Source organism: Aspergillus sclerotioniger (assembly GCF_003184525.1).
Source record: "Aspergillus sclerotioniger CBS 115572 chromosome Unknown BO94scaffold_28, whole genome shotgun sequence".
NCBI lineage: Eukaryota > Fungi > Ascomycota > Eurotiomycetes > Eurotiales > Aspergillaceae > Aspergillus > Aspergillus sclerotioniger.
In genome coordinates, this window is record NW_020291018.1 from 77,000 (window position 1) to 101,800 (window position 24,801).

At 51.1% G+C, this 24,801-nt stretch overlaps 13 protein-coding genes across 13 annotated transcripts, besides 1 other annotated feature; 8 read left to right on the plus strand and 5 right to left on the minus strand.

Moving 5' to 3' along the window:
* Window positions 1-602: 602 nt before the first annotated feature.
* Window positions 603-1,935, plus strand: BO94DRAFT_627111 (FAD-dependent oxidoreductase; the record flags this gene model as incomplete). Its single annotated transcript, XM_025617392.1, has 7 exons — window positions 603-776; window positions 851-942; window positions 1,002-1,251; window positions 1,300-1,428; window positions 1,488-1,524; window positions 1,603-1,700; window positions 1,755-1,935. Coding segments are annotated over 7 exons (960 nt in total), but the record flags the coding sequence as incomplete, so codon positions are not given.
* Window positions 1,936-3,228: 1,293 nt separating this feature from the next.
* On the plus strand, window positions 3,229-5,198 carry BO94DRAFT_568466 (lysophospholipase; the record flags this gene model as incomplete). Its single annotated transcript, XM_025614677.1, has 4 exons — window positions 3,229-3,253; window positions 3,313-4,064; window positions 4,126-4,562; window positions 4,625-5,198. The coding sequence occupies 4 exons, from the start codon at window positions 3,229-3,231 to the stop codon at window positions 5,196-5,198; spliced, it is 1,788 nt and encodes a 595-aa protein (XP_025464007.1).
* A 344-nt stretch (window positions 5,199-5,542) lies between these two features.
* Window positions 5,543-6,074, minus strand: BO94DRAFT_588869 (uncharacterized protein; the record flags this gene model as incomplete). The annotated part of the gene is made up of 2 exons (XM_025615912.1): window positions 5,543-5,929; window positions 6,030-6,074. The coding sequence occupies 2 exons, from the start codon at window positions 6,072-6,074 to the stop codon at window positions 5,543-5,545; spliced, it is 432 nt and encodes a 143-aa protein (XP_025464008.1).
* Window positions 6,075-7,087: 1,013 nt separating this feature from the next.
* Window positions 7,088-7,366: a sequence feature (Protein overlapping with rRNA (BO94DRAFT_605194, PWY76012.1) was converted to a misc_feature.).
* A 113-nt stretch (window positions 7,367-7,479) lies between these two features.
* On the minus strand, window positions 7,480-9,468 carry BO94DRAFT_538436 (aminoglycoside phosphotransferase family protein). The gene is made up of 3 exons (XM_025612489.1): window positions 8,982-9,468; window positions 8,540-8,930; window positions 7,480-8,478 (listed from the first exon to the last, which is right to left on the minus strand). Exons 1-3 carry the CDS (start codon window positions 9,417-9,419, stop codon window positions 7,511-7,513), a joined length of 1,797 nt encoding a protein of 598 aa, XP_025464010.1. The 5' UTR covers window positions 9,420-9,468; the 3' UTR covers window positions 7,480-7,510.
* Window positions 9,469-9,722: 254 nt separating this feature from the next.
* On the minus strand, window positions 9,723-10,586 carry BO94DRAFT_473823 (uncharacterized protein; the record flags this gene model as incomplete). Its single annotated transcript, XM_025608492.1, has 1 exon — window positions 9,723-10,586. One exon carries the CDS (start codon window positions 10,584-10,586, stop codon window positions 9,723-9,725), a length of 864 nt encoding a protein of 287 aa, XP_025464011.1.
* Window positions 10,587-11,205: 619 nt separating this feature from the next.
* BO94DRAFT_559381 (RraA family protein) lies at window positions 11,206-12,402 on the plus strand (the record flags this gene model as incomplete). The annotated part of the gene is made up of 1 exon (XM_025614063.1): window positions 11,206-12,402. One exon carries the CDS (start codon window positions 11,206-11,208, stop codon window positions 12,400-12,402), a length of 1,197 nt encoding a protein of 398 aa, XP_025464012.1.
* Window positions 12,403-12,628: 226 nt separating this feature from the next.
* BO94DRAFT_473990 (HpcH/HpaI aldolase family protein) lies at window positions 12,629-13,554 on the minus strand (the record flags this gene model as incomplete). The annotated part of the gene is made up of 4 exons (XM_025608502.1): window positions 12,629-12,891; window positions 12,946-13,175; window positions 13,224-13,375; window positions 13,423-13,554. 4 exons carry the CDS (start codon window positions 13,552-13,554, stop codon window positions 12,629-12,631), a joined length of 777 nt encoding a protein of 258 aa, XP_025464013.1.
* A 301-nt stretch (window positions 13,555-13,855) lies between these two features.
* BO94DRAFT_538437 (alpha/beta fold hydrolase) lies at window positions 13,856-14,754 on the plus strand. The gene is made up of 2 exons (XM_025612490.1): window positions 13,856-14,289; window positions 14,325-14,754. Exons 1-2 carry the CDS (start codon window positions 13,864-13,866, stop codon window positions 14,673-14,675), a joined length of 777 nt encoding a protein of 258 aa, XP_025464014.1. The 5' UTR covers window positions 13,856-13,863; the 3' UTR covers window positions 14,676-14,754.
* A 208-nt stretch (window positions 14,755-14,962) lies between these two features.
* Window positions 14,963-16,258, plus strand: BO94DRAFT_559384 (aspartate transaminase; the record flags this gene model as incomplete). The annotated part of the gene is made up of 3 exons (XM_025614064.1): window positions 14,963-15,124; window positions 15,186-16,154; window positions 16,178-16,258. 3 exons carry the CDS (start codon window positions 14,963-14,965, stop codon window positions 16,256-16,258), a joined length of 1,212 nt encoding a protein of 403 aa, XP_025464015.1.
* Window positions 16,259-16,753: 495 nt separating this feature from the next.
* BO94DRAFT_499347 (uncharacterized protein) lies at window positions 16,754-18,049 on the plus strand. The gene is made up of 2 exons (XM_025609371.1): window positions 16,754-17,226; window positions 17,275-18,049. Exons 1-2 carry the CDS (start codon window positions 16,806-16,808, stop codon window positions 17,649-17,651), a joined length of 798 nt encoding a protein of 265 aa, XP_025464016.1. The 5' UTR covers window positions 16,754-16,805; the 3' UTR covers window positions 17,652-18,049.
* Window positions 18,050-18,758: 709 nt separating this feature from the next.
* On the plus strand, window positions 18,759-19,658 carry BO94DRAFT_425097 (HET domain-containing protein; the record flags this gene model as incomplete). Its single annotated transcript, XM_025607436.1, has 1 exon — window positions 18,759-19,658. A coding segment is annotated over one exon (900 nt), but the record flags the coding sequence as incomplete, so codon positions are not given.
* A 1,085-nt stretch (window positions 19,659-20,743) lies between these two features.
* On the minus strand, window positions 20,744-22,324 carry BO94DRAFT_473835 (putative FAD-dependent oxygenase; the record flags this gene model as incomplete). The annotated part of the gene is made up of 2 exons (XM_025608493.1): window positions 20,744-21,991; window positions 22,049-22,324. 2 exons carry the CDS (start codon window positions 22,322-22,324, stop codon window positions 20,744-20,746), a joined length of 1,524 nt encoding a protein of 507 aa, XP_025464018.1.
* Window positions 22,325-22,643: 319 nt separating this feature from the next.
* Window positions 22,644-24,572, plus strand: BO94DRAFT_605213 (uncharacterized protein; the record flags this gene model as incomplete). The annotated part of the gene is made up of 6 exons (XM_025616474.1): window positions 22,644-23,280; window positions 23,339-23,466; window positions 23,518-23,617; window positions 23,679-23,820; window positions 23,886-24,094; window positions 24,150-24,572. The coding sequence occupies exons 1-6, from the start codon at window positions 23,101-23,103 to the stop codon at window positions 24,570-24,572; spliced, it is 1,182 nt and encodes a 393-aa protein (XP_025464019.1). The 5' UTR covers window positions 22,644-23,100.
* Window positions 24,573-24,801: the final 229 nt, after the last annotated feature.

The following is a 24,801-nucleotide window of genomic DNA, read 5'->3' on the forward strand; positions in this document are numbered from 1 at the left end:
TTACTGCCTGAGGCATCATGACATATGGAGTCGCACAGCAGAAACAATGACTAATCTTTTTATGCACCACTGCATAAATCTTTGCCCCGCCGCAATCTCGTGACCGGTTTGTGGCTGCCATTCAATTCTTCTTTATTTTCGCTGCCAATTTGCATTTCGATTACCTAGCCTCTCGCATCGGGGCTTTCTCACAGTTTACTCTTCCTATTTCCGGCACTCTGATAGAGATGGCTCTTTCTTGAGGGAATGTCGAGCGTATTGATGGCTCTCCCACTACCAGATCAGCACTAGCATCAGCTTTTATATACAACACCGGCCCATTCAATAACAGCAATTCGATGTGCGCAGAGCCCAAAAATCAAACCATCTTCTTGTCTTGAAGACTTCGGGTTTCCTATCGGGCTAATATGAGCCAATCACCAGAGTCGTCGTGGTAGTCGGTGGTCGCGTCACCGCTGCATTGTTGACGTGCTTAAAACCCGGCCGATAAAGGACCATGTCGCACCCGTTCAGACTTCGACTCGACAACAACATTCTTTGCATCCTCGCCAAGACCCCCCTTGTCTCACATATCCATTTTAAAGATCATTTCCCTCCGCAACATGACCAAAAATAACGAAGGCCCCCGTGTGCTGATTGCGGGAGCCGGAATAGCAGGGCTGGCGGCTGCCATCTCTCTGGCCCGCCAAACACCTATTCCCAATCTCAACATCCTTCTGTATGAACAGGCTCCAGAGCTCTTAGAAATCGGTGCTAGCATTGCATTGAGTCCCAATGTATGGACTTCCGTTGACTGTGGGTACGAGTAAATTGGAACCACCTGGCTGAGACACTTCTCTTATTCTTACAGGGGATGCGCACTCTGGAGAAACTTGGTGTACACAATGCTCTCTCGGATGAAGTGGGATTTAGAACTCCCAGTGGTATTCCGCAGATCATTCGGTATGTTTCTCATCCGATGACCCTTCCCGTGAACGATTACACTAACTGAATTTTTGCAGCCATTGGAAGACAAACCAAGTTCATTCAGTCGACACACACGTCAATGTTCCTGATCCTCGGCATATTACCACGCGCTTCCACCGGGGCCACTTGCATGCCGCGCTGCTTGAGCACGTTCCTCGCGAGTCCATTCATTTGGGAAAGAGGACGGTTCGCGCTGCAGCCGATCACAAGGGTGTCACCCTGTACTTTGATGACGGGACCAGTGCTCATGGGGACATATTGATCGGGGCAGATGGTATCAGATCGGTAGATACTATCCCCATTTGCTTCATCCTTGGGCTAATGGAGAGATAGAAAGTCCGTCAATCCTTCATTCCAGAATACAAACTACGGTTCAGTGGAAAGGTCTTTATGAGATCGACATTTGATGCATCTCTGGTGGAGGGCAAAGTTCCCATTCTGCCGGCTGATTCAGTTCACTGGGTACATACAAAACCCATTACCGCCCCATTTCATATCATTCACTGCTAACTGGCAAATAGTGGGGACTGGAAGATACTTTTTTCGCTTCTCGTCTAGGTAATCTATCTACGCATCCCAATAAGTGATATTTATTCGTTGGCTAACCGGTCCTATGTAAGGGCCAATACACAACAGTCGGCGCTTACAACGACCCGCGCAGCACCGAAGAGGTCGAGAAAAGTGTCACCTGGGACCAAGAAGGAACCGTCGAGTTTCTCAGGGCAAGATACATGGTACTCTTCTGGGCCCTGTACCGAATGTCCATTCGACTAAGCCGCATGTCGCAGGACTGGAACCCTATCGTCAAACGTCTAACAGAACTCACACCCTACACCAAGCTTTATCCCAACTATTCAGGTGATTCTCTATCAACATGGGTCCTCGCCTCCCAAGTGACATTGATCGGTGATGCAGCCCATACACATGGAGGGGCCTTTGCGGCGGGAGGCTCCCTCGCGTTAGATGACGCACTTACTCTCGGACTCGCATTCGCGCATCTTTTCAAACACCAGCCGGTCTCAGAAAAGAACATCCAAGCTGCACTCGAACTATACAGTCAAGCCAGACAGCCTCATACGGAGCGTCTGCTTCGTATTGTGCACAAGAAAATCACCCACGGCCAGTCTGATACGGCTGATGTGGATGCGGAAGAAAGGCTCCTCTCCCGTCTTCAGAACAGGGCCAGCACAGTTTGGCTCTCGGAACATGATGCAGAAGCTGCATTTGCAGCTACAATTGCGGGATTTGTAGACAAACAAGGTATCGAGAAGGTACTGCTTCCGCGGATTCCCGCGGAGTCTCAGGATGTGTCTAGTCAGGCTTCGCTGCATGGAAGCAAGCTTTAGAGGGTAATTGATGGGGTGGCTTTTGTGAGTACTATACTCTGTGCATCCAGTTGACATAGCTCGACTCCGTGCAATAACTTATATAATATTGAGAGATCATTGGGTAAGGCCAGCTCATTGATTTTCAAATAACTGGTTTAACATTAGAACATAGGGTGTGGAGAACAGGGCATCCTGTCCGCTTAACCGTATCTAGGTTACATAGAAAGATAAGGCTTGTGCAGATGATCAGGGCGGAGTGGGTCAGCCAGATGTTAAAACGGCTTCCAGAATAATCCCACACTAACGATTAAATCGGAATGACAGCAATCGAGTATGCGTGGTAATAGCGATCCGGGCGTGGCTGCAGCGGCTCCTGAGCTCCGAGGCTGTGCCTTGTGCTTAGTGCTTACGGGGTAAGCAGCACCCGACTGGTCGAGTGATTAGCGGTCAGGCATCCACTTTAGAAGAGCATATTTTAACTAGTTAGTTCATACAATCAAGCTTACTTGAGACGCGCGTGTCGCAGAGCTTACTGTTTGGAGCGAGCTATGCGACCTTGCAGGATGTCAGCCTGATCCCTGACTGCATAGGGTTAAGTGACGGGCCCACACAAGTGGGCCTCCAAAAGCTTGGGCAATTGATGTCATTTATTCTGGAGATCAGCGGGGATTTCATCCAGAAAGGGTAACCTGTGCGGTGAGAATCCGCCAACAATGCCTTCGGCGCTCTCGTTCCCAGGAAATCCGAGGCTATGTTGCTACGCCAGGATGGAGCGATGGAGGATGAAAGATCCACCCTGAAATGGAGCATACACAAATGTGAGTCTGTCTTAAATAAGCAGGATCCAGTTGGCGGTATATAACCCCCAGTGGAATCCGACATTGACTGACTGTCTTGTTCATCAACACTGACACTCCAAGGGAGAAAGTCAGCTATGATTTCCCACATCGTCCTTCCAGGTAAGTGACCCGTAAACCAAGTTCTAGCTGTGTTACCTGCTAATCATCTGGGTCATCAGTAATCCTGGCGGCTGCGACGGCACTCGCCGCAGACAGCTATGCACCACACTACGTCGACTGTCCCGAAGACATCCAGCTCGTTCGCCAGCCCCGGGCGACCTCTTTGGCTGAGTCGGAATGGGTCCACGGCCGCAAGGGACAGATCGTCGACTCGCTGGGCAGGTATCTCTCGAACCTAGACCTGGAAGGCTTCAACACCACAGAGTACATGGCCCGAGTGCGCGCCAACGTTGACTACAACGTTCCAGTAATCGGCTGGGCCAACAGCGGCGGCGGCTGGCGCGCATCCATGACAGGCGTGGGCGGGCTGCAGGCCATCGACGAGCGAACGCCGGGGGCCGCAGAAGCCAAAGTGGGCGGCCTGTTCCAGATGCTGACCTATATTGCCGGCCTCTCCGGCGGCTCGTGGCCCGTCTCGTCGCCCGTCTTCCACAATTATGCGCCCATCAGCCAGATGATCGCCGACTGGCAGGTTGACGTGAACCGGTTCACCGACGCCGACGTGGAGAGCTATTTCGAGATCATCGCCGAAAAGGCCGAGGCCGGATTCAATGTGACCGTGGCAGACTTCCTGGGCCAGGGGTTTGCCGCCCAGGTCATCCCCGGCGTGAACCGTACATGGTCGTCTATCCCGGAGCTGCCAGGCTTCAAGAACTTCAGTGGACCCATGCCGATCCTGATCGCCAGCAGCATCAACAAGAGCTCACCGGTCGAGGACGGCATCTATGTTCCCTCGTGGGAGGCCCCATGGGTAACCCCCCCCTTCCTTATACACCTCCCCTACATTAATATCTATACTAACCGACCCAAAGTACGAATGGAACCCCTTCGAGTTCGGATCATGGGCAACTGGGTTCGTACCGACCAAGTACGTCGGCACCATTCCCAATGAGAACAACACAGCCGAGCAATGCGTCGAGAATCTCGACCAAACCAGCTTCGTCCTCGGCTCTGTCGCCAGCGCATGGAACTACTGGTATCTCTCAGACGTGACCAACGGCACGCTAGGGACATTCTCCAAGCGCGACAGTGCCATTGAGAAACGAGACACAGAGACAGACGAGCTAGTCGAGTTCATCGATGGCCTTGTCAGCGAATACTTCAACTCCACAGTCTCCCAGATCAGCAACCCCTCAATCCCCAACGCCTTCAACCCCGACGAAAACATCACCTTAGCCGACGGCTCCGAAGCAGGACAATCAATCCCCTTCATACCGCTCATCCAACCCGAGCGAAAGCTCGACTTCATGTAAGCCCTCATTCACTTCCCCCCTTTCCCCCAAATCAACCCTAACAAACACCACCCTCCAGCATGGCCTGGGACGACGACTCCGACTCCGAACCCTACACATGGAACAACGGCACCAACATCTGGGACAGCTACGTGCACGCCAAATCCCACGGCCTGCCATTCCCCGAAGTGCCACCCGTCCGGGAAATGCTAGCCCGCAACTACACCCTCAAGCCCGTCCTGTTCGGCTGCGACACGAACCTCACCACCACCCGCGACGCCACCTCCCCTATCATCGCGTACTTTGCCAACTCGCCGTACAGCTGGTACAGCAACTTCAGCTGGTCAACGGATACCATGTCGAACGCTGAGGCCCACGGCGTGCTGCAGAATAGCTTTAACCTGGTAACGCAGGGGAACAGTACCCTGGACAGTACCTGGGTGGAGTGTCTTGGCTGTGCAGCTATTGATCGTAGCTTGGCGCGGGTGGGGATGCAAAGGTCCCAGGCATGCGAGCAGTGTTTCCAGGAACATTGCTGGGATGGGACTTTGAGTGCGGGTGTGGGGGAGGACTTTATGTTGAATCCGTACCCGGCGTTGGAGCCTGGGCTTAGTTATAAGGTGTGGAGTGAAGAGCATCCTGATATGGAGTAGCTGCTGTTGGGGAGTCGGTGGGAAGATGAGGCGCAGTGTATGGAGACTGGTGTGCGTGGGATGGATTTTGTATTTGGATTGGTTTTATATGTATATTATAGTTATTGTGGGTTATATTGTTCATTGATGAGTTGTTTACAGATATATGTTTGGTTTTCAGTGAGGATTATAAATCATGGTAGGGGAGTTGAAGGGTTTTCTAGTAGTAATATATGAATTGCCTTCTACATATACTCTAATATACACGATGATTAAGATAGATTTCCGAGAGAGAATAAACATGGTGCAGACCAGGCCACGGAAAAAATAATTGAATAAAATCCCACTCAGCTGATGCAAAACACTTACAAGAAGCGACCACTCTTGCCCAGCCACTCGGTGACATAATCGAAGCAAGTCCTCACGGTGTCACCAAACTCACCGGGGTAGGACTCGCAGTCAGTACAGGTGTAAATACCATGCTGAGCACCCTGACCAAAAACAATAACAGTATCATTGCTGTTGACGGCATTGAGGTGGATCTGCTCGGCGTTCAGATACTCGTAGTGACAGGTGATGCCCATGAGCAAGAAAGTGATAGTGTCGCCCTGCATGGGAGAATAAGAAGCAGGAGCTATTTGAGTTGAGTCGTAATCACCACCAGCCAAATTGTCAGCCAGAATGTCAAAGGTCTCGTTAACCCGGATAGCCACGGTGAAAAGAAACTGGCGGACGCTGGTCTTGATGGCAGCCTGCTTCCTTCAGTTGGAGATATCTTTCCAAGCGAAGAGGACAATCAGCATCGCATAACGCCCTGAATTTCTCACGGTTCGATAGGTCTATATTCATCACGGTGGAAGAGACAATGAGGTACATGTACGACCCCAGCGAAAGCATGATACTTGGCTCACTTCACTTCATTCTCTGCTTGGACGCCATGTTCATGAAATTGTACAACCCCCCCCCCCCCCCCCCACACATGCCACAGTTCGAGAGCTGAAAACAAGTGGTATTCGATACAGCGATCTATGTGATTATGCGGGGATTGGAACGCTGGAAACGCTTCCTCTGCGGTAGATGTTTCCAGTCTGTAACCAAGTTCAATACGCATGCGAATTTTGGACGTTGGCCAAGGGTCATGCTCTCGGAGTTTCAGGCACTGATGGTTCACAGCGTGAGGAAGCCCTTCCGAATCGATATGATGCCCCGGGTATGCAGGATTTGACACGACTGTTGCGGGAATATAATTTGAAAGAATAGATTGTATGGGTGTGTTAACATAGCTGAGGCGAGTCATGTCGGAGGAAGAAAGGAACCGGATGTTCTGAAGCCTTTGTTTTTTGGTTATGCCTTGAGAAAATAATCCGTAACTATTCACTACTGCTTTGTATAGATAGATACAATAATTGCTAATAGAATCGACTATTATAATATTCCCATCGGTAGACTTTCTGTTGTATTGTTGATCTTAACTATATTCAATGGATAATATATGGATTTCGAAACGAGAAAACCCCAAAATCCCTATGGTTATCATATAGATATATCGAACACACATAAAAGAAACCGACGTCATTAAATGAGAACCATACTATGACCTATCTCCATCCCTCTTATATATCATTTTTAAGGAGTCGCATTTTTTCCTTTACAAATCTTCTAAACCTTTACTTACCCCCTCACACAATTTCAAATTCAAATCTAGGATTCCTTGTCGAATGGGTTAGATTTCATTTCATCCCTTTTTTTTTTACCAGCTATAAGGTTCTTGAAGTCAGTCCAGTAGTCTGCCACTTGAGCACCACCACCTCCTGATAACCGTTGGCAGTGATTATTTCCACACAACCAATGTTTTCTACGTTAGTATAATAATTGTACACACAACCAATATAAAAGGTTCCGTTGGAAAATCAAGTACATACGACCATAGGGTGTGGAGAACAGGGCTTCCCGTCCGCTCAGCCGTACTTAAGCCACACGCCGGGAGGTTAGTAGTTGGGTGGGTGACCACCAGCGAATCCCTTCTGTTGTATGTTTTTCTTTTGGTACATCTTATATCATCTATTTTTATTTTTGCTTTTTGGTATCTGAGTTATGAGAATCTTCTTGGCCCTTGGGTCAGTGTTTGTTTTGGTGGTGGAGGTGCACCGTTATGGGAAAACAGGACGGTAAATCTGCCAAGAACCTAGTAAAATTATGATTCGGCTATGTCACTAGCTTATCATAAATGTTAGTATTCAATGTCTACTGAACATGCAATCCTCAACAGTATAGATGTGCATTAGATATACAAATAAAGCGGGCTTGAATTGAGTGTAGATATATTAACTCGATTAATGAGAGTCACCCTCTCCCTGGCTGTTGCCTTGATCCACAAACACTAGGGATTTGAGCCATTCCATGCGCTCTTCCTCATTCCTGGCTTCACGGTCCAAGAACCTCTCCACTCCCTCATCCAGCTCCTTCCTAGACCTTTCATAGTCTGCATCGCTAACCCTACCATCCCAATGTTTGAAGCAGCCAGTGTCGCCAACAAATGCATCCATCAACTCAACACCTTGGGCCCATAGCTCGCCATCCCGTTCTTGTTCCTGGATTTCCTCGTCCGAGAAACGCAATGGGAACGGCGTTCCACGAGGGATGTCATTGTTCCCCACAGCATCAATATGTGCCCATTCCTTCTCGACATCTCTCAACAGACTGTTGAGAAGTGGTTCATAGTCCATTGATACCAAGCCCGGAGCCACACTAACCTGATGTTGCAGAGTATTCTGGCCCTGTATGGCCTCAAAGGCGGGTTTATTCTGCTGAAGACACCGATCCAGATAGATATTGTGCAGTGTCTGTGCTAGGCGGAGTGCCTTTGCCTTCCGCTGTTCATCCGGATGCATAGAGTCAAAGTTCGGTGGTAAAGGCACCTTCCCCAAATCTTTCGGAGTCGGGCCATTGTAATCGAGAAATGCTGGGCGCCCAGCCTGCATGAAAAGCGGACACGCACTGACGGACTGCCAGCCAATGATTCCCACAATGCGACTCGGGTCTTCCGAGTCGACAAATATATTTTGGGAATGAAGACCGTCATGCCATAAGACTGAGACATGTGTTGTTTTGTCTTCTGGGAGAACATCAGGTGCCACCTTGAGATAGTTTTCCAATGCAGAGAGCTTCTTGGAGAGGGTAGGCTGATACTGTCGGGGACCATAGAAAAGACCCTCAGGCATTAAGGGGTATCGGAAACCTGACTTTGCAGATTCAATTTCCCTCTGCACAATCGCCGTCATGTAATCTGTGAGGGTTGACCCTATAGGTTGTACATGGTTAAGCACAAAAAATAATATCATACGAGTTGGGGATGAACTTACATGGACCACGATCAATTGTCAGCTGGCCTCTCCCAAAGTCAAAGAAAGAAGGGTGGTTAGTCGGTCCCATGGCAAACGTTTTGGTCCCCACTTGGTTCCCCATTAAATCATGGTATAGGGTACGTTTAGGATCCGGACTATTGGGTAGATCGTCTCTATAGTATAACGATCCGAACTTGGTGAATCTTGTACGCGCCAGACGTCTTTCAATATCCACAATTTGGTCCAGAATCTTGACTTTCTGCTTTCCTTTCATGGTGTGCCATACATCAGTTAGTACCACGCCGGGCAGTTTCTCCATGAGGATATACTCTGCTCCGAGAGGGCTTTGTGATGCTCGAGAGCTCCATGCGTACACTCTCGGAACAGGGATGTTCAAAGCATTTCCCAACTAGAAAAGTTAAAACCGACGAAATGGCAGGGGAAAGAGATCAGGGCATACAAAGTCCATAGTTGCAACCTCACTAGCTGTTGTCAAGTGTGGTCTCCCTGCATTGGGGTTTGGAAATTTCGCAATAAATTCGCGTCCATCGTCCATGGTAAGCTGGTATACTTTGTTATATTGGCCGTCTGAGATCTTTGACACTTGGGTGCATGATCTCGATGCGGTCGCAGCGGCAGCTAGTTGCAGAAGGGCTGTAAGGTCGAACTTGACAGATCGACTGGCAAGTTGTTGTTGCTCGTTCCAAAGCCAGCGGCTTGATGTAGTGCGATTGAGTGCCCCAAGGCCATGCTTTGAATCTGCGATGCCCTTGGTCTCATTTATGTTGGAATTACCGGAAATGAGAGAAGCTGCCAGGAGTGGATCGGGGGTATTACAGCGGCGGGAAAGTGCAGCTCCTAGAGGTCTGCCCAAGAGGCGACCTCGGATGGATTGCATCTCTAGGGTTCATTGCCATTAAGCAACAGCGCGTTACGAGTCGAGAAACAATGAGGAAACAGCAGCAGACACGGAAGGAAATACGGAAGAATCGAAGTCTCGGCCTTGGCGCCCGTGGGGATGGAGCTAGCCGGGTTGGGCTAGCCCACCCCTGCGGCGGTCTTGGCAAATCGAGATAGCCAATCATGCAAAAGGACGTCTAGTAGGGAAGAATCGTGAATAGAAATGCATTGTTCTTTTCTGGCACGGCCATACCTTCCTTGTTATGTTCCCAAGCAGATCAATCATACTGGCATGTCCCAACTACAGAGTCCTAAATATCCCGCGGAAGAGCCGCTCAGACCATAGCATCAAATCCTCCTGTGTTAAAATAATGTCATGTTCGGGATGGCGAGGCGCACGGCCAAGTACCTTTTCAAATTCCAGGATGAGAGGGCCCCCCTGAACCACCGGCGTGTTTGTTGGGTTGTCAAGTGAAATGGAAATCTCTGATACCTTTTGAGCCACAAAGCTTAAGCTGGTCGCACGAGAGCGAGTCACCGGTCCTGAACTTGGCTGCGCGGGGACATATTTCTCAATCAAAACCTCCCTTGTCTGCCGCTTGATCTGAACTATGATAACAATTTCGACTTGTCTTTGAGACCTCTCAATCCAAAACCTTACGTCAGATCTCAACCGGGGTAAACTTTCCGCCAGGCCGACCTCCAGAACCAGGTGCGGCCAGGTATGCGAAGACCGTATATTGGGATTTTTCCAGGAAGAATTCGCCTGCTTCCACGACCCCAAAGGTCCCGCGTAGAGAGTCGCACCCTTTGGGTAAAATTCACCATAGTCTATGTTCATCATCATGAGTTTCAGCGCGATCGCACTGCCTAGTGAGCCGTGGGCACATTCTTGCAACCTGCTTGGACATTTGATAATACAAGTGGAGATGTCCCCGAAATAGGTGAACCGTAGTCCTTTGCGGAAGTTAGCGCGCCATCTGTGGATTGCATCGAAGTCAGTCGCACCGAAATTGCTGACAGTGAGGTGAATGTTTTCATCGCCTTGTTCGATGCTATCGTATTTGGATTCGATGATTTTCTTCAAACGTCTGAGGTTCACGAAAGGTATAGGAGGGTATTCTTGGACCATCGCGAGGTCGGATGATGCAGTGATTGACTCCATTACTAGAAGAAAGGGGAGTTGACAAACAGCCAAGGCTGGTGCTCATTAATAGGCAAAGACGATGAGGCGTGTCATATGGTCTCAATTGACTAAAAGAAGAAGAAAACGAAGAGAACCCTTTATTCATACGAAGTCTGGTGTTTCTTGATACCACAAAAAGGCCAAGAGAGCTTGGGTTGGCTGCCTGATAGGCAGGCGCTGGTGCCTGCTACCCATTGAAGTGCAAACATGAATAAAAAAGCATTCACTAGGCTGCTGTCCTGCGGGGTTTACAATGATGACTTTTGATACATTGGGGGAGTTTCATTTTGCCGACGGAAGCTGCCGAGGCATTGACGGCATAATGTCCCAACGCCGAGTCATGTCTCTTTTTAGACTTCTCATGGCCTTTGCTCTCAATGTTCTCCTTTCATCTTTCATAACATAATTAACTCTTTCAAAGTCAACACAATGAGTGACCCCCGCATTTTGGATCGTCTCGCCGCCTTGGACACCAACACCGTGTCCGATGCCTTGGATTTCCTCAACCTCAAGGGAGCCACCTATGGCCTGCGACCCCTCTAGGACTGTCCCAAAATTGTCGGACGCGCCAGTACAGTAAAAGTAGGCCCCAAGACCGATGCAACTCCCACGACCCATCTGCTTGCTCACCCCGGTCATCGACGCTGTCACGACGGACGATCGTATTCTTGTCATCTCTGGGGGCATCGAGGGCATCGCCTGCTGGGGCAATATTCTCGCCAACGCCTCCAGAGTGAAGGGGATTCGAGGTACCATCATCGACGGCATGAGCCGGCACATCGACGGCAGTCGAGATGTCAATTTTCCCGTCTACGGCCGGGGAGTGACCATGATCAGTGCACGCAACCGGGTGGTGCAGATTGAGTCTGGCACGCCGCTGCAGATGCGTGGCGTCACTGTCCACCAGGATGACTATGTGCTCGCGGACAATTGCGGAACGGTGTTCATTCCGGCCCAGCAGATTGAGAAGGCCTTACGCCGTGCTGAGCGTGATGGTCGTAAACAGAACCTCGTGCTTCAAGCGGTTCGATCCGGCAAATCTCTCTCGGAGATCATACATGATACACAATTCGAAGCCATCCGCGAGAGTTGTCCGTCACCGACTGCTCTCCAAAACCCCAAGAAGGCAAGTCCGGATGATGAAGATCTGGTTGCGCTGTTTGCCGACTCCGATACCCCCGGCATCTCGGACGCCCTGGACAAGCTAGGAATTGCTGGACAGTCTTTCGGGATCATGCCGTTGATCAACTACCAGAAGGTGACCGTGGGTCCGGCCTTCACGGTTCGGTATGTACCTGCCAGCGACCCCCCAGGCAGTGTTAGTGACTTCATCGATGATGTGGCTGAGGGAGATTTCGTGGTGATTGACAACGGCGGTCGCACCAATTGTACAGTCTGGGGAGACACCATGACTCACTATGCGGGCCTGCGAGGGATTGCTGGAACAGTTATCGACGGAGTCTGTCGGGATGTGAATCGTGCGATCATCGATGACTACCCTCTATTCACTGCGGGATGTTGGATGCGGACCGGCAAGGGTCGGGTTCAAGTGGGAGGAGTTAATGAGCCGGTGGGTATCGGCAAGGTCCGCGTCAACCCTCGCGATATTGTGGTGGCGGATGCAAACGGGGTGGTCATTGGTCCTCGAGCCCGAGCTCGCGAGGTGGTTGAAGTGGCTCGAAAGATTGAGAAGGGTGAGGAAGGTATCCGGGCCTTGATTGCTGGGGGAGCCACCATTGCCCAGGCTTTGAAGCAGCTGGGATATCACACTCTGCAGAGACAGGAGAAGGAGTAGACCTTTCCAAACATACACGACGGGGCCATTCTATACTTACGAATCCATAGCATGGCGCATATTAAAAGAAACCCTCAAAAGTAAAGATCCAATCACCATGACTATCCCTTCAAATCTATATAGGTCCATACACTCGATATTCATGTCAGATTCTGTGAGCAGGGATGATGCATAAGCGCTGAATGATTAACAATAGACATGTCTCTTTCTTCTACATCCAAAAACATCACGCACGCGCTACTTCCAACTCACGGGTATACCTGTTCTGCATGGCCCAAATATCGTAAATCAAAGCCACCGTATCAGAAGCCTTCAAATGCTCTTTACATAGAGCCCCGTCGTTGGATAACCGACCAACCCACTTACCATGCTTCTTAACTGCAGCCACAATCTTATCAATAGCATTCACAAACTCAGGCCCATCACCTTTTGCCGGCACATAGCCCAACAGCGATAGGGCCAGGTCATTGGGCCCGATGAAGATCATATCTTCCATGCATTAGCACATCGAACCAATTACCAGGGATAGTCACTAAACAACACCAGGAACAGCACATATAGCATCGACATTCTCCACCCCTACTTTCGATTCAATCTGGATACATGTAAGAAGCGTCTCGTTTGCTGTTTTGATGTATGTCGGGATATCGATTGCATGAGTGAGGGCTGGAAACGCCGAACCCTGTCCCCTAAGGCCCTGTGGAGGGAACTTGGAATAGGAGACCACGTTCCGGGCTTCCTCGGTGGTATTTATTCGAGGGACGACGATGCCGCTGAACCGGGATCAATATAGGGAAATGTTAGAATTGACAGTCACTTACTGTGCACCAGCATCCAAAGCTCTTTTGATCAAGTCCGAGTGCGTCATGCGGAGACGCACCAGCGGTGACACCCCCATGGAAGCAATGGCGGCAGTTGCGCTGTGCATAGAATCGTCGCTTATATGACCATGTTCACAGTCGATGATGATACCCTTACAATCATCAGCTAGGAATAGGAGTTATGGGGTGAATGACGGACATCAAGGCCGGTCTGGGCTACAATCTGGGCGGTGCGAAAAGACGGAAGCCCTAAGAAGGTCATGATTGGCTTTGCGTTGGCTCGGAGAGCGTTGAGCAGTCGCAAATGCGGGTTGAATACTGATGTTGCCATTGTAGCAGTATACTTGATTCTTCATAGAGTGTGCTTATCATAAATCATCAACCCCCAAAATAGAGATACGATATAAGCCATATCCACCAAGAATCAGAATGCCAAGAATCGGCCAAACAGACTCATCCCGAGCATGCCTCGGCCGATGACCGACAAACTTTCGCCCCTCGGAATTTTAACTCGGGCAAACCAACCCTTCGCCGAGCCTATCGCCATCGACCAGGCCTCTTTAACCCGATCATCCATCTTCAACTAATGCACCTAACCTCTCCCCTCAATCACCATCCACCTACATCCAACCCACCCACCATGCCAGTAACATACACAACCATCCCCCTCCAAATAAACGGAGTCAACCTCACCATCTCCACCATGCACAACAACCTAACCACAAGCACCAAACCCCCCATCCTCTTCCTCCACGGCTTCGGCTCCTGCAAAGAAGACCTCGCCGACATCGCCATACACCCCTCCTTCCAATCACACGGGTATCTCGCCTTCGACGGCCCCGGATGCGGCCACACCAGCAGCAACAACCTCTCCGCCACCGACATCCCCTTCCTCGTCGCCACCGCCTCAGCCGTCCTGTCGCACTTCCAAATCACCCAATTCCACCTAATCGGCCACTCAATGGGCGGTCTCACCGCTCTTCTCCTCGCCCATCAACACCCCACCCGCGTCCTCAGCTTCATCGACATCAAAGGAAATCTCGCCCCGAAGACTGCTTCCTCAGTCGTCAGATCTTCCAATTCCCAGCCGATGACCCCGAGGCGTTCATGGACGCGTTCATTACTCGGACCGCGACGGCCAAATCGTACGGGAGTCCGTTCTATGCGAGTACGTTGCGGGCAAGGGTGCGTTCTGGTGCGGTGCGTGCGATTTTCGAATCTATGGTACGGTTATCGGATGAAGAGGATTTGTTAGGAATGTTTTTGAATTTGTCCTGTGAGAAAATGTTCATGTTTGGGGAGGAGAATCGTGGGTTGTCGTATTTGCCCAGGTTGGGGGAGGATGAGAGGGTTGAGTTGGCGGAGATTAGGGAGAGTGGCCATTTTCCGATGTATTCGAATCCGGTGGAGATGTATAAAAGGATTGCGGGGTTTTTGGAGAGGGTTGCTTGAGGTGGAGTGACGGTTGGGTTGAGTTGGGTTGGGATAGTGGTGGGGTTGTAGAAGATAGATAGATATCCTTTTTCAGTACGGTTTATTTAGACAAAGAGCAATAGAAGGGTTTTTCCATGTATCATACTAACCCGATGAGAACTCGGGGAAGGGTCAGGATGCCGGCACAGCAATCGGGCAGAATAGCCGGGGCTAATAACCCCCAACCCTATATCAACTCCTCCTCGCCATATCCCATCTCCCCTTTCTACTATACTACACCTGCTAACAACACCTCAATAACTAACATGACCACCCAATACCTAAACCTCCCCATATCCCCCGCCGACACAGCCTTCGGCCTCATGGCCGAATACGACGCAGATCCCCATCCAAACAAAGTATCCCTGATTGCAGGAGCATACCGCGGCGAATCCGGACAACCATGGGTTCTCCCCAGCGTCAGGGAAGTCAGTCAGCCATATAACCCATCACCCTCCATCTCAAACCCCCACTAACCCCATTCACCAGGCCAAATCCCGCCTCACCCCTAACCAAACACACGAATACCTCGACATAGCCGGTTCTCCGGGACTAATTAAACTAGCCCAATCCCTTACCTTCGGCACCGAAATCACCACAAGCTTAGACAAGAGCCTCGCCTCTATTCAAACCGTCTCCGGAACAGGCGCAAACCATATGGCGGCGCATTTCCTCGCCAGGCATCTGCATCCAACACGGGTTTTTATTCCATCCCCGACGTGGATTAACCATAAGAGTATATGGGCCACGACGGGGATCCAGATCCAGGAATATCCATACTATGAACCATCAACTCGAACCGTCGATATCGACGGAATGATTTCCGTTCTTGAGACAGCTATCCCCAACGACGTGGTAATTCTCCAAACATGCGCGCATAATCCCACGGGAGTAGATCTTTCCCGCTCCCAATGGGGACAGGTCATTGATGTGCTCAAACGGAAAAAGCTATTCATTGTCTTCGACAGTGCCTACCAGGGCTTCGCCACGGGGGATATAGACAGCGATGCATGGGCGATTCGCTATTCTGTGGATCAACTAATCCTAAACAGTGAGCCAGATCACCCCGGGTTATGCGTGGCGCAGTCCTTCTCTAAAAACTTCGGACTATATGGTGAGCGAGTGGGAGCTCTTCATCTCGTTGTACCGAGGTATCTTTCGGCGGAGGGGGCCAGGTCGGAATTAATTGCGCTTGCTCGGACGGAGTATTCGAATCCGCCGCGGTTCGGGGCGAGTATTGTGGAGATGGTTTGGGGGGATGAGGGGCTGAGGAGTCAGTGGGAGAGGGATTTGGAGACGATGAGTGTTAGGATTAAGATGATGAGGCGTGAGTTGCGGCGGAGGTTGGATGATAGTGGGGTCTCCGGGGATTGGTCTCATATTGAGAGTCAGATTGGGATGTTTAGTTATACGGGGTTGAGTGGGGAGCAGGTGTCTCGTCTGAGGGAGGAGTTTCATGTGTATCTGTTGCCGTCGGGTAGGCGAGTATTTGTGGGTTGAATGGGGGGAATGTTGGGTATGTGGCGAGAGCGATTGGGGAGGTGGTTGGCTCGGGGTTTTAATAATAGGGGGTTTGGTTGGTAAGTTGTTGCTGAATGCGTTGATTCTGCTCTAATTTGAGCTTTATTCTTGTCTGCGTTAAGGGAGACGGGATGTGCCCCAATGTTTAGAGTAGGAACGATCACTCTTAATCTCTTTCAGTCTGATATGGTGGGTGCCATGAACCTACATTATTGCCCTAAAACTAGGAAGATTCAGAGTCAAATGATTGTGGCGCATGGCACTCAGAGATCCTTGGCATCAAGCCACTGATGCGAGCACCACAACTTGTCAGAATCTCAAGATATGGTTGGCTGAACTAAGCCACCCCGAAGCCAGTCCGAAGATCAGGCTGAGTAAGTTCCCATCCCAGTAACCTTTGCGGTGGAGTGTGGCACAGCAATGCAGCGCATGTGGTACCGCTCATTGGCAGTCGATCCCCGCACCAAAATCTCACATCAGACGCGAGGCACAGAAATTCTTCAGCCTGGTTGAGGAGACATCCAACTTGAATATTAATGCAAGGCGGCCTGACTTGTCTCGGGAGTCACTGTCCTAACACATCTCACAATGGAAGATGAACCACCTTGTTACCACGACGCTACCCGCTTCGGGCCGGCATCCACCACCCCTCTCAAGGACACACAACGACCCATTCTGGAGAATAACAGTAATGAATATGCTCTCGTATCTTTCAGCGGGACGGATCGCATCCGACTCGTGCGATTCCCCGACGATCTTGTGACAGTGGTATCAGAAACACTGCGAAGGATTTGGTCAAAAGGAATCCAAGACGTAAGACGTCGAAACGACTACGTGGAGCTCAAACTTCGGGGAAATCCGTTCGCGTATAGTCAGGATGAAGAGAAAATCGCCATTCGAAAGACCGTGCTGGGAATACTCGAGACACTTGCCCAGGAAGGATGGTACGTGCTGCCGGGTGCCGGGGGGCTGGGAAAGATGAGGAGCTCTGGAGGAAGCGGGGAGAAAGGTTAGTGCGGACACTTCCAAGTCGAATATGTCTACTGACAAAAAGTAGATAGTCTAGTAATCCAGAGGCAGGAGCAGCCACAGAGCCACCTATCTTGGCTTTGCGTCTCCTTTGACTCTGATGATCTCATCCATCTTATTGACGCCCCATTCGAACTGGCGAGGTCGGTGATTGACATGTTCGGAGACAAGGTTGAACGGTGCAACCAAGACCTCGTCTCGGGAAATTTTGAAATCAAGTTACGTGGGAATCCCTGGACGCGTTCGTCTTCTGATGGCGCAGTGCAGGGTCGATTGATTCTTCTGGACGTGCTTCGGTGTCTCCAAGGCCAGGCGTATGCGCTGTCTGCGAATCTGGATTTGGATGGCGGGGATGGCGGAAGTTTGTATCGCAGCAGGGGCGAGATTTGGTTCTGCTGTCGATGAGGTGCCGGTTATTATTAGCTCTTTCAATTGATCAATGAATAAGTTGACTATGAGTCGATAAAGCCTGAGCAATTGTCCAGAAGGCATGGTCTCGGCAAACCTGGCTAGCCCTGCGCATCTGTGGGAGAGCTTGGGGCACGGAGAAACAACATCCAGTATCCAGGTGAGTCTGCTGAGTGACGGTGGGCTCAAGACATTCAATATTGGAAAACGCCTAGTTACCAATTTCGGCGAATCAGGGCATGACACGTCATTTCCAGCCATTTCCGGTCATGCCCATTGCTGTACAAAGGGCAGGTGCCCTTCAGAATGGATAATTCTTGTCAGTTATTTTCACCTGCGACGGTCCTTCTTTCCCTAACTATTTTCTATTGGAAGCTGGGTCAGCGCCATGCTTTGCGACTACTGCTCCGCATTTGCCGAAACGATTTCATCGCTGTCTTTAGAAAACTTCGAGCTTCGGAATCATTTAATACCTAAAGATTATCAGTCATTCGTCTTGAACGTCCAGCATCCTCTCCCCAAAGTTTCTGCGCTCCGTCACTCGGCCGGGAGCTGTACCCTATGCTCCTTCATCTTCAAGAATATCAGCAAACCTGCTTATGAAGTCTCTGAAGAAGTGCTGGGCACACTCGACGTCCCTGTCAAGATCTCGCTATGGGGCAGTTACGTGCGGCCGGATGAGTTCAAGATTCATTCATGTAGCATTGGGCTGGGTGGCAGAGATTACTTTTTTGCGAACTGCTGGCTGTATACCAACTCGGGTGGGTAGTTTAGCCTCTCCCTTACCTTGGGTCAAAACGCATTCATGTCTCAGGTGCAGCTTGACTTTATCATCTTTGGTTCCAGCAGGTAGAGTGGGATGGCAGTAGTCACCCACTAATTCTCGAAAGCCTCCTCATCATTTGATATCAAAGGAAACGAGATTGACATGCAGACACAGATGACGCCGAAAACCGCTCTGGCCAGTTGTTCTCGAACCCGCCTCCTCCCGCGGGATCTTCAGCTTCGTTAGCATGGATACAAGAGCGTCTGCACCACTGCCTCTCCAATCATGAAAGGTGCAGAGAGAGCATTGCAGGTGTACCACTTGATCCTAATCCGGTTCTTCCAACGCGGATCTTGGATTTGGGAGAAGGTAGAGACTGCCATGTCATCCACCTCATTGAGAGCACCGGGGCTCGAGGCCTTTATACTGCTCTCAGCTACTGCTGGGGGCCTCCAGACCACTGGCCCCTTCGCACCACAAATGACAACTTGCAACAGCATAAAAACGGAATTGCCATCGAAAGTTTGGCAAAGACATACCGAGACGCTATTACGGTCACCCGCAGTCTTGGAATACGATATCTTTGGGTTGATGCCCTATGCATCATTCAGGGAGATGCTTGCGACTGGAAAAACGAATGTGAGCTCATGGGCCAGTACTATGAGAAAGCGCACCTGGTAATCGCGGCATCTGGGGCCCTCAACCCTGCCGAAGGGTGTTTCCTCCCTCTTTCATGCTTTGGAGACGGTCTCCTTCTTCCATTCTATTCGGAAGGGGCCGTGGTTGGTTCCTTTAAGATAGAATTAGAGCCCCCGCCTGAGAGTCTACATCCCTCGTTTACCCCCCTGGGAGATAGAGCGTGGGCCACCCAGGAGTGGTGGCTGTCTCGAAGGATTGTTCACTTCGTCGCGGGCACTGTGATCTGGAGTTGTGTAAGCTCAGAGGAATGTCGATTTGGTGTATCTCAAATTGGCTACCCAGTGGATATGCACATATATCCAGACTGGCTGTGGCTTGTATCTGAGTATTCACGACGATCGCTTAGCCATGTCACCGACCGCCTTGCAGCCATCCAAGGGCTTGCCAACGAGTTCAAGAAGACCCGACAAGACGACTATGTGATGGGGATCTGGACAGGAGAACTTCCAACGGCCCTTCTATGGAAGGTGCGTAATGACGGATGGGATTATAGTCGGCCTGATGACCTATCTATCTTCCCTTCTTGGAGCTGGGCTTCTGTTGTCTGCCCTGTTAGAGAGTGTTACTACGCAATCCAGGATGCAGGGAAAGAAATTTTTGAACCGATAGCGACTATTACAGCAATCCTAAATGGCGGCATGCGACTGCGGGTGGCCGGCTGCATGACAACAGGGAAAATCACTGCATCATGCAGGGAGGAGGAATACGAGCCAACAACCCTCCGGCATCGTCTGCGTCAAGCTCTCTGCGATATTTCAGGACACGAAGGGGAACATATGGGTTGGGCGGTACTCGACGAACCAGATGGTCCCGTTGCAGATATACCGACACATTGTCTGATCATTGCTAAGTGGCTTACAGGGGATGAGGAGCCCCAGATTCCATTCTTTTGGTGCTTGCTACTTGAAGAGGGTAATCGGACTGAATGGAGCGCTGATGACATACCCACATTCCGTCGCATAGGAGTTGGTGTCATTTCCGAGCACGCCATGACAGGTACTGCAGAGAAAACTGTAGATATGATATAGATGCAACTGATGTATAGAAGTGTCTTATCAATCATGTCCCTTCCAACACATCCTATCCTATAACATCAGCAGTGAAATCAAAAGTTCATTACCATCTCACAACCTGCTGGTGGTAATCCCCGGTATGTGGCTGCGAGAGAAACCCCCGAAACTCACATGCATCCCAGAATATAGCACCCTACGCCTGGATCTGAATACTAGTAGAACAATAACAACTACAATCTTGCGATAAAACTACAACCAGCCAGTGTTTTACACACTCCGGCCAACGCCACTGTGAAGGCTTTTTGCCCAAGGCTTCGAATAACAGCCTAAGGCTTGGAGGATGGATTGGTTGGGCTGAATGATGTCTGTCATAGGGTGTTTCTCTGTTTCGATCTCCTGTAGAAAGAAAAGGCGAAGCTATACAGACGTCCGATTCTGCACACAGTAGCTAGGTTTATATAAGGATCAAAGTATCAAGCCTGCAGAGGTTCCTTCTAGTATCAGGGCCGCTACGCCATGGCTTACTGGGGATATGGCGAGGAATGATCAAAGTTCTTCAGTTAGATTGATTGGTATTATAATCTCTTAACGTAGCACTCTGGGGCTAGAATTCACGGCACCGGGGCATAATAGCTGAACTTGCCCGTGGGATCATACTTGGCCTTCAAAGCCCGCAGGCGCTGCTGACGCCACTTCTCACTACCGTAGAGCTGTTGCGGCGTCTCGTCTCCATGAGCATAGTTGACATACGCACGGATATCATCCCGACCGGTTCCCTTGAAGAGGATGTTGCGAAGCTCCTGGCCCAGGTTGGCCGCTCTGCGGTCCAACTCCGTGCCGTTCGGGTAGTAGTTGATCATAGGAGCAGCGAGAAGGTTCTCGGACCGGAAGGCAAAGGCACTGGACCGGCTATCAATGTCGTGCACACCTTCAACGGAGTATCCCTCGAACATGAAAATGGAGTTGTTGAAGGCAGAGGATCCACGAGTCGCGTTTGCGTAGAGGTCCCATGCCTTCTGCTGGGCCGCGACATCGTAGGATTTCATGTAGATAGGGTAACGGGGGTTGGCCATGCCCATCTTTTGGCAGGGAGGAGAGGTGACAGCAATCTCAGTCCAGGCAGCGAGGTCCTTGTAAGTACCGGAGTTGGATTCCACGGCGAGGGGTCCAATCTTATGGAAAGGCTCGGTGTAGGTGGAATTGACGGCGGTTACGCCTTCTTGGATGATATAGAAGACGATAACCGGGTTGGTCGGGTCCACATCGACAATGTTCATCCAGTACGACCAGTTGATTACGCCGGCGGGCTGCGTGCCGTTCTTGACCAGGTAGTTATTGGCGGCCCGGTAGACCTGCTCGACCTTGTCGCCGCTGAAGGTCAGCGTCTCGATGGCCCAGTCACGGTGCTGGATTTCGTAGACCTTCATCGTCAGAGAGGTGACGATGCCGAAATTGTGGCCCGCGCCCTTGACGGCCCACCAGAGGTCCGAAGTGGCGTCAAGTGTCGTCAGGGTTCCGTTGGCCAGGACGATGTTCATGGACACGAACTGGTCGAGGACGAGTCCGTGGTGACCTTGGAGCCAGCCGTGTCCACCACCAAGAGCAGGGCCAACCAGACTGACGCATTCGCAGGTGCCCGTGACGGTCTGCTTTCCTGCAGCCCACAGCTCGTCAGTGACCACCTTGGACATGGTTCCACCTCCCATCGTGGCGGTCTTTCCATCTTCCGCGACCTTGACACTGCTCAGCTGGCCCATGTAGATCGCGATTCCGTGAGTCATTTCCCCGAGAGAAATAAGTGCTCCGTGGACACCATTGTATGTCAGGAACGGAATGTCCTTCTGGTTTGCGAATTGCACCTGTTGCGTAGATTCGATTAGCTGCTATAGATTCCACCCGGGAGGAGAAAAGCCTACAATCTCCGCGACGTCATTTTCGGTGCCGGGGACCACCACGATGTTGACCTCGGGCTCGTCCAAAACTGACCACCGCGTGGTCGCATTCGTGAACCCGGTCGAGCCGGGACAGTAGACCTTGGCGGTACTTGACAGTCTGTCTCCGAGGGCCTTGAGGTCGTCCTGTTGGGAACAGAGACCGTCGAGTCCGTCGGTGGAGCGAGGCAAGAGTTGAGAGGCCGTGGCAAAAGCCCACGCGGCGATGGCTGTCACCACCTCCATCTTGAGGCGATACATGGCGGCAGAGATGTCGCCGAGCGATGAGGATGTGGGTGGAATGAAAGAAGAAAGAGGCTGGGGAAAGCAAACCGGTGGGTGGCTCGGTGACCGTCGGACTGCCCTCACGAGTCACTGGGACGGGAGATCAGATCCTTGTCGCCTGCCACTCCGAACCTTGGGGGCCCTCGTCTATTTCTAGCCGATTAGACCAGAGTCTGCGGAGTGCTAGCGTCGGTTGCTCTTTCTCAAATGAGATCCAGATTCTGCAGCTCCACTGCAACATTGGGTAACTCTCGAAAGTCGAAACCCTTGCCAAATCGAAGGGCGCCCTCCGTTGAACCAATTCATTCGCTGGAAGGGCCAGACGAGGGCCCCTTCTCCCCGAGTGGGTCGGACTAGCATCGGGGATTGCGGCAGGAGACGCGGAAGGGCTCACGGGTGGCACGATGCCCCCCCGGAGTGGAGCATCCCCAATCTAATCCCATTCGATTTCATTAAACTGCTGAGTTTTGTCTCGGGTGCGAATTAATTCATTGGGGAAACATAGGGGCAGGGTGGAATTGCAAGTAGTTGGCGAAAATATGCATTTCCGGGTGACCAACAAAGCTCTGCAAGAATTTCGGGTGCTAATTTCCTGGTCAAAAGTCGATCTGAGGGATGAAGAGCTCCCAGTTCGCCATTTCTGTTTATTACAGACCTTCCTGCGCTCAGAAGAATATTCAATCGATTCGCTGTCCTAGGCCAACATTAGCGCGTCTGTCCAGATCGCACTGCAATCTCGGCCAATTCACACTATGTGGACAGGTCTTCGGACGAGAGACGAGGCATCCAAAGCTGCCTTGAACAGCACGGTCCAGCTATGGACCCTCTATTCGATTGGGTGTGCAGTGACCCTCCTCAGGACATACTCGCGGTGGAAAGACATGGGCTGGCGTGGGCTACGCCTGGATGACTACCTGATATGGGTCGCGATTGTAAAAACTCCCTTCTAATCTCTCACCACCTCGACGAGTGCTAACACCATCTGGGTAGGCATTCTACACAGCGCAGGTAGCTCTGGCGTACAGCGTGGGCCAGTCAGCCCACGGCCTTGCAAATAACAGCATGACGGACAGCCAGCGGGCGGCATTGGCTGCAGGCAGTGCAGAATTTCGACGCAGGTCGGTCCCAAGCCCCATTGCAGCAGCTAAGGCGTTAACGAATTCTGACAGAGTGCTTGGCTCTAAGATCCAAATCGCGGGTTGGGCCACTTATTCAGCGATGATCAACTCTTTAAAGTTGTCCATGTTGGCATTTTACAGCCGGCTGATGGTATGACTATCGGCGATTTTCAGTCAGACGCATCATGATAGATAACTGACTGAGCTAATAGGAGGGCCTCGGTCGGCGTCATCGCATTCCAATCTGGATTGGGTCTGGACTGGTTGGTGGAACCTTTCTCGCTAGTGTAATAACCATCTTTGCAGCATGTCGGCCGTTCCACAAGAATTGGCAAATCCATCCAGATCCAGGCAGTAAGTCGTTTGCCTTCGTTCTGGTTTTTCGATCTTCCGATTCTCGCTCACCGTTGGGCTGCCAGATGTCTGTCAACCAGCCATTTCCAAGCCGGTCATCGCAGTGACCTTTGCTGCGAATCTCATTACCGACCCATTCCTAGTACTGATCCCGCTTCCCATGCTTTGGAGTTCAAGCCTGAAGCTACCGAAAAAGCTGGCGGTGACCCTTGTACTCGGGGCCGGGATTTTTGTCCTCGTCTGCGCGACGCTGAAAAGTGTTTTCCTTTTAGTGGTGAGCTCTAATTTCGTTCGTTCAAACGCGGGTCCGTCTCTGATCATAAGCCCAGGAGCCTGATAACGGCGCATCGGTTGCGGATGAATGGGGGACGCGAGAGACTTTTGTTGCAGTGGTCACCACCAATCTTCCCATGGTGTTGCACCTTTTGCGAACCTGGCTCGCCCGAGGATTCGGTAGTGCGTTCCAATCGTCCCCCAAGACATACCAATCGCCCTCCGGGGGGTTGGAGAATTATGGAGGGGCCAGTCGGACTCGTGGTCGAACGGGCAGCACGGATCCCATCACGGTGGGCCTGACATTTACGGAGAGTGAGGAACGGATGATGGACGACGTTAAGCTGCAGACCTTGGGACCATATGAAGCACCCGCCCCGGGGACTATCATAGTCTCGAACCAGGTTGAAGTCAGCCATGAAACCCGGAGTTGTCATCCCAGTGAATCGTCTGCCCCGTGTGGTCAAGGAACATGGTAGTAGCATCATTGGGGGTGTATATTTCAGCACCGGCGGAGATGCCCCGATGGCCAGTCACTCTAGTCTCAACTAGCCACGGGGTGACTCCACTGCGACCGGATGGCCTCGGATTGATCTTCGGAAAGCCCATGCCGGGAAACGGGTTGGCGAAAGGTGCTCTGCAGACTTAGTGGCTTGGCGGTTCAAACGGCACGGGAAGCCTAGGTCGTGCCTGCATCTGCTTCACGAA